This window comes from Nicotiana tabacum, chromosome 2 (genome assembly GCF_000715075.1).
Source record: "Nicotiana tabacum cultivar K326 chromosome 2, ASM71507v2, whole genome shotgun sequence".
NCBI lineage: Eukaryota > Viridiplantae > Streptophyta > Magnoliopsida > Solanales > Solanaceae > Nicotiana > Nicotiana tabacum.
The window spans coordinates 9,982,153-9,989,863 of NC_134081.1; the positions used below are offsets into that span (position 1 = coordinate 9,982,153).

At 37.6% G+C, this 7,711-nt stretch overlaps 1 protein-coding gene across 1 annotated transcript; it reads right to left on the minus strand.

Moving 5' to 3' along the window:
* Positions 1 to 574: 574 nt before the first annotated feature.
* On the minus strand, positions 575 to 7,011 carry LOC107807763 (RNA polymerase sigma factor sigF, chloroplastic). The gene is made up of 9 exons (XM_016632203.2): positions 6,691 to 7,011; positions 3,992 to 4,143; positions 3,662 to 3,789; positions 3,347 to 3,553; positions 2,984 to 3,254; positions 2,666 to 2,896; positions 2,349 to 2,489; positions 2,062 to 2,262; positions 575 to 1,078 (listed from the first exon to the last, which is right to left on the minus strand). The coding sequence occupies exons 1-9, from the start codon at positions 6,788 to 6,790 to the stop codon at positions 791 to 793; spliced, it is 1,719 nt and encodes a 572-aa protein (XP_016487689.1). The 5' UTR covers positions 6,791 to 7,011; the 3' UTR covers positions 575 to 790.
* Between the last annotated feature and the right edge of the window lie 700 nt (positions 7,012 to 7,711).

Here is a 7,711-nt window from a genome sequence, read left to right on the forward strand (position 1 = left end):
AAATTACTACACGCTAGATTGCCTACGGATGATAAGACTCAGAGATTTAATTACTATGGGCCATCTAAATGTGATTGCTGCAGGAATCCTAATCAGGAAACTATTGAACATTTATTTTGTGAAGGGGATATGAAGTTGGTTTAGAATTTCTTTTCTAATTCATATTGGAACCCTTATCAACCTCAATCCACCAGAGCTATGCCTATCAAATGGTGGCTTACTAAGCCAAAACAAAGCTTTGTTGCTGACTCGTTTGCCACCTCACCCTTATGTATGCATCTCAAACTAAGTTGCTTCTTAGCTTTTAATGGTTTGGAACATTAGAGATATTTTTATGTCATCTCTATACCTGGCTCCCCGAACCATCACCTCTAATACCATTTGTTGGACTACGCCACACAAAAAGTGACTCTAACAATGATATGATCCGCTTTAACTCAAGTCCGCATGATTTTCCCAAAGACTCGTACCATTTAAGTGTATAACACACTTACATGTAACTTTTGTTTCTTGTCGACTTCTAATATGGGACTTTAGTTCATGCACTCAACACCATTTCCAAGCCGAAGAGCTAGAAAAGAACATTGTTAATATAGCTGTCTATGTAACTTTAGAAAAATTTTACATTTGAATAAATGTCAGGATGAAGAAAGAAAAGATTTACAACTTGATACTTACAAATCAAAAGAGGGTCGGAACAAGATCAACATGATCACCACTGTATGTACTGTTGATTTCAGCTACATCTGCCCCCATCAGCCAAAGCTATGTGAATTGAAGAGAGTGAAATCTAAAAGAGCAAATCACTATAGGCATCAAGCCCATGGCTGCTAAGATTCTTCTTTAGCTTGTATAGTGCCCGACTCTCCAACTGTCGAACTCGCTCCTTTGAGAGTCCAAAAACAGCACCTATTTCGGAGAGCGACTTCCGTTTACCATCTCCAATGCCAAATCTAAGTCGGATTATTTTCCTCTCCTTTGGATTCAGAACATTTAGGAGGTTACGTATGTGTCGCCTCATAAGTTGCTTTGATACACTCAGTTCTGGTGCTTCAATTGCACTGTCAGCAGTAATTTCCTGGATTGAAAAAGACGATATTCTCCCTTCAGTAAGAGTCAAACAAGATAGGAAACTTTACACTTAGACACCTGCAGCATAGAAGTCAATTATTTGAGGCGGATACCTAAATCTTGCATACACATACAAATCATTCTCTGGAGAGATACAACACCTAATCACACGTCGTAACAGAACATAGTCGAAAAACCCAAGAAATGCTAGAGAAAAGAGTGTCCAAAAACAGAGTTGCTGAAAGGACAAAGAAAGTCATAAACTAGTAATTTTCTCCTCCGGCGAAAAACATATATAAAGACGAAATGGAACTTCCATTCATTTCTTTGAACTTCTCCTTGTAGAAACAGGGGTAAATGTAGTGCTAATGTTACGGGTACATCCAAACCCAATAGTTTTGGCTCAGACCCTCTGTATGTCTTAGAAAATTCATTAAATAAATACAAATAATAGATTTTGAACCCCGTAAATCAAAGGGGTTGTGGTAGAATCCCAAACTCGAACTCATAAAGTTCAAATCCTGAATCCGCCTGCGTAGATATCATCAATAGGTAGTGAGCAGCAGAAGATGTAGTGAGAACCAAACCTTCACTGCCTACCCGAACCTATAGATGGCTCATGCTTGTAGCACAAAAGCAGTTAACACCAGCTCTCCGACTCCATGCATGTAGCCTCTTTCACCAAATGCTTCTCAGTTCAATTTAATGCTGGGAACTTTCTAAGTGCAGGTCTAAAAGTAGATTCTGCCAGATCTTATAGCCCCATGGACTAACCAGTAGCACAGTCAGCCACAAAAACAATATAGAGTAATACCCTTCAGACTCGGAAAAGAGGGAATATCAGAAAAGGAGTAGGGGAGGGGGGGTGTTATCTTGCTTTTTGAGATTTTCTTATAAATTGGAGAAAACCAATGGAGTTTTCTTGTTTCATACATTGTGATTTACTTAGTGAGTTCCTCAAAAGCATGAAGTGGCACAAAGAAAAATCACCTGGAAAGTAGTATCTTGATCTGTCCACACTGACTGTTGCATTGAAAGAGGTGTTCTAGCCGCAGAAAGCAGACTCTGCAACCTTTCCACACTCATTCCAGCGCATGAAGCAATGTCTTCTCTGGTTGGATGACGATTACCTTGTTGGATGCATAACTTTTTGGCGTCTTTTACCTTAGAGAGTAGGGCATACACATTTTCCTGCAATTCCAGTTTGTGTTGGTCAACTACTTAGCTATCCAGATATGGAATAACGGCCATCATAGTAATCTATAAGAGGACATTACTGGCAAACGAATTGTCCTAGAATGTTGAAATATGGCCTTCCTAACTCCTTGCCTTATCCACCAGTATGCGTAGGTGGGAAATCGGCAACCAGCTTGAGGCTTGAACTTCTCGACACTCTTCATAAGTCCCACGCTTCCCTCCTGCAACAACCAGTCCATCAGCCGGCAAAGTAAAAATAAATAAATGATAAAACCAAATACAAGAAAATTGCCTGTTCTCAATGTTAGACTCACCCTTGACATTGCTTAGCTATACAAACATATCTCAGAATGTTGGCCAAATAATTTATGTCTTAATTTCATAAATCTTCATTTACCTGCAATAAATCCTGAAGGCTGAGACCGCGCCCTTGATATTGCTTAGCAATATGAACCACCATTCGCAAATTGGCGTTAATTAATTTGTCACGGCTGCTCTTGCCAGAACGAAGCTGTGACTGCAATTCTCGAGAAGTAAGTCCTGCAGCTTCAGCCCACTCGATCAATGTCGGTTCACGATCAAACTGAGTTTGAAGCCGATGCTTCACTTCTTGTAATTTCATGGTATTCTGAAACATGACCAGATATTTAATTGACTCCTTGTTGCTTTGCGAAAAGCAGTTTCTATAGGAACAGAGACAAGAAGGGCATAGTACCTGTATCTTGACAATCAATTCAGACTCCTCTTTGACTGTTAAAAGTTGTTTAGTTTCAGGACCCCATAGAAACATTCGGAGAGGATCATTTAGGTCAATAGATTCTTTCACTCTTCTCCGCACATCTGGCCTTTCTGAACGATTTGTCTCCTGAACTTGATGTTTTGGTGTTGGAACTCCCCTTCTCTTAGAACGCCTCTCTAGAAAACGTGTTGACCTCACTGTTTTTTGGTCTTTCAGCTTATCATCAGTCAAATTTGTGGACAGCAAACTGAAATCAAATAGGCAGGAACATAAATTATGGAGATAACTATGAAAACGAAAACTAACATGGATATTTTCTACAATGCTAAAGGAACTGACTTTGGAAAAATAGAGTCATCGAAGTTAGTCTCAAGTAATTTGGAGTCCTCAGCTAATAAAGCTGCCTCTCTTGATGCCAACAAAGCCTTTCTGGCAAGAGCAACCACGCTCTCTGGTTCAAAGTTCATTAATTTCTCTCCCTTGTCGGAAAGAGATTCCGTATCCAGAGTTAGTGGTCTTTTTTCCTTCAGATGATATGACGAAAATCTACCAGCAAAAACCACAAAGTAAGTTTAGCGAAATGACTGCACTATAAAGAATGCTATGTGCACAATACTGATTCAACACATGTAAATTGTAATCACTTCATCTTACAAATATGATAGACCAGGCGAACGAAGTAGCTGCACTTGCAAAACATTTATATTTTGCTCCGAATCAACAGCGTCATTCTCTTCCATTGCTGAGGATGCAGCTTCCACAAGCCTCCTATCTATTGTTGCCTTCAGCAGGAAAATTCCGAGCCACATTAAATTAATGATCAGAAGAATATTGCTTAGACTTGTTAAGTTTAATTTCCGTCTCACCAGGTAGACATAAGGTTGTGTGCATACCATATTGATACCACTTATCTAAGAACTGTAATACAATGAAACAACGACAATTTTTTCTCAATGTGAAGTCAATGAACGCCAAGAGTCTTACAAGGGATGTTTTCTCTTTCTTCACTGTGTGCAATTGCAGCCGATTCTCAAACTGCTGCTCCGGATTGATAACTGATGCAGGAACATGTCGAGCCAAATAAGCATGTGGCACTGAAGTAAGCCCAGGAGCAACATGCTCATAAAGCATCAGAACTGCAAGTTTCATCATGTAATATTAAACTAATGTCCTTAAGAAGTAGGATTACTTGCAAGTCATGAAACGATTGAAAGCTACAGCCACAAAAGCAGAATACGATATGTCACAGGCTCCTGCTGTATAAAAATTAAAAAGCACATCTAACGAAGCAATGCCATAGTACTAAACTTCACGTAATTTTATTGGATAACCGTTCTAACAATCATTTGTCTTAGCCACATTTGGCATATTTCTGCTATACTTCAGATAGTTAGCCCTCTTAGCAGACAGTTTAATACTGTGCATTGGGATTCTAGCCTGCTATTTTATAGATATCTGCCATAAAAGGACAATGCCAATAAGCCATTAAAACTAGAAACTCTGTCTTTTCTGTATCGAGAATAAGTAATTACATACAATCAAAAGACATCATATTAAGAGAATCATTTTTATGGTATCCACAGATTTCAATCCTAAAAAACAACAATTTTGGTTACATATGACTTCAATTCTATGTCTATTATCAACCATCTTCATATTAACCTTCACTCTGCGGTCTCTCCTGCTGGTGACAGTCACCATGTTGTCATAATAGACTAATGTTTGACCGTTGACCAAATATGGGGTGGAGCCATATGAGAGTTCTTTGTCGTTCTGAGAAAAATAGGGAGAAACAGAAATATAGTGGGAGAATAGAATTTCTTTTTGTTATCACAGAAAAACCCCGATTATCAAGAAAGTCTTTTAGAAAATTAAAAAAAGCCTGTGCATACTTACAGGATAGATTCAGAGATATGACAAAATTCACTACCTACTATCAGCTTACGATAATGATATGTGTAACTCAAATTCTTACATCAAGGTAACTCCTAAGTTCATTTCGACAAAATCAATTTGTTTAAAACCATCATAATTGTAAAAACTTCTATCCTCAAAGAAAACATCAAAAACCAACATTAGATAATTGAAGTCTGGAAAAATCCCTAAATCGGAAAGTATCACTAAAAATATGCAAAAGTCTAAGATCAGGAAACCTGAGTTGGATAGCAAATGAAGCAGAAAACATATTTGAGATTGTTTCACATCACATACCTCACACAACTAAACTCATTCTCAACTCCATCTTTACTTCCAATGACAACTAAGCAAAGAATGTAAAATATACAACAACAACAATCCAGTATAATCCCACTAGTGGGGTCTGGGGAGAGTAGTGTGTACGCAACCTTACCCCTACCCTGGGGTAGAGAGGCTGTTTCCGATAGACCCTCGCCTCCCTCTCTCCAAGAACTCCCCACCTTTGCTCTTGGGGTGACTCGAACTCACAACATCTTGGTTGGAAGTAGAGGGTGCTTACCACTAGAGCAACTCACTCTTGTCAAAGAATGTAAAATATATATATTATATATATACTACAACAACAACAACAAAAAATCCAGTTTAATCCCATAAATGGGGTCTGAGTAGGGTAGTGTGTATGCAGACTTTTCCCCTACCTTATAGAGATAGAGAGTATGTTTCCGATATACCCTCGGCTCAAGGAACAGTAGAGATAAAGCAACCAAGTAGCACACAATAGTGACAACAATGTAATATGTTAACGGGCGTGAATGCCCCAGCATGTACTAATAAAGAGCCATGAATAAGAAATTACAAAATTAGTCCTGGTACTATTGGTAAGCCTAGAAGGATCACACTACTATCTGTCAACCTACAACCCTAATTCTCGACCTTCACACCTTCCTATCGTGGGTCATATCCTCGGTAAACTGAAGCAATGGGATGTCCTGACTAATTACCTCTCCCCAATATACACACACACACATCGGACCTAATACAACTCCAAAAGTTAGCTCATGAGACGACACAGAGGCGGGAGCCATGAATTGAAGCTCATAGGTTCGGGATTCTAGTCCTTCTAAGTTATTGGGTTCTAAATTAATAATTTATACATATTCAATGAATTTTTTAAGACAAATATAAAGTATGGAGCAAAGGTAGCGGGTTCGGTTGAACCCGCATCCTAAGCTCTAGCTCCGCCATGGGAGACGAGGATTGGCCAAGACCATAGACAACAGTCCATTCCCTCAACCAACATGGCACACTTAACATACAATTAATGGTCATTTCTATCAATTGAGTAAGCAACAATCTAGCATCAATATCATGCCAATGAAGTAACTAGGAAACACATTGAATAACTAATCTAGAAATTTAGGCTACATTTCACTAAAAGCAATTTAAAAGAAAAGGGTCAGCCCGGTGCACTAAGATTCCGCTATGTGCGGGATTCGGGAAGGGCCGGACCACAAGGTCTATTGTATGCACCTTGCATTTCTATAAGAGGCTATTTTTCACAGCTTGAACCACTGACCTCCTAGTTACATGAAAGCAATTTTACCAGTTACGCCAAGACTCCCCTTCAACTAAAGTCATTAACTTTCTAAAACTAAAGTTACAAACATGGACAAATGGAACATTACAAGAACCACGAAAGGGCAAAAACAGTTGAAATTCAACGCATTTAGAACAACAATTATGCTTCAATAATTAAAAAGAATCACCCGAAGAGGAAATGGAAGAAGGGGAACTTCTGCTGAATTGGGTTTTATGAGAAAAAGTTGTTGGTGGTGAAGAAAGCAAGTTTCTTCCAGCTGCCTCCATTTTTGCTATAAAAAAATTTGTGAATTTCTTCACTTTATATTGTAACTATTTTCTTGGCATATGGGGTTGTAAAAAAGCAATCTTTATTCAGAATTAAGAGGGGGGTTTAGTGACAGCTTGAGTGTGTTTTCTTGAAGTGATGGCTTTGCAAAGTTTGAAGTTTTGTATTACTATATGATATGGCTCTTCTTCTGTTCTTTGCCTCAGAATTGATAAACCCCATCGGATGAGGTCTTTTGCACTGTATTGACTATAATACCCCTATATCCTTCATTTATTTGGACGATACCATTGGCATTATAGAAAGGATATCTAAATTTTTGGAAGTCTGGTCGCTCCAAAAATTAACAAAAAAATTAACTCATAGTTGTCTACCTAAAACTCTTAAATTAAAAATAATTGGCGAATGTATATGTATAACTATGTATAATTTATGTATACAAATTAAAAAAATAAATATTAAATTGGCCGGCTATTTGTGTAATAATCCCTGAGAACTAAATTTGTGTGAAGTTCCATTTTTCGCTTGAAGTTTAGTGAAATTTTTGTTTGAAGTTTTCATACAAATGTTTGAAGTTGGCTTCTTCGTTCTTCAGCTTCAAGTTTGATCGAATCCTTCTCAAATTAGCTTCAAAAGCTTCCAAATTTCGAATTTAGCTTTACCCTATTAATTTCAAAAAGTTTTAACAATACACGGATAATATTATAGTGGTGATCAAATTCTAGAATATTCTCGTTTGTATATAATTTTTTAGAAGCAGACTTAACTGAGTAATTCAGAACCGAACGGCTCGTTGGTTTGATATTTTCAACATAAAACATGTATATATATATATATATATATATATATATATATATATATATATATATATGAAAAATAAGAACAACATAAAATCAAGAAGAATGATACAAAGCAAAAGC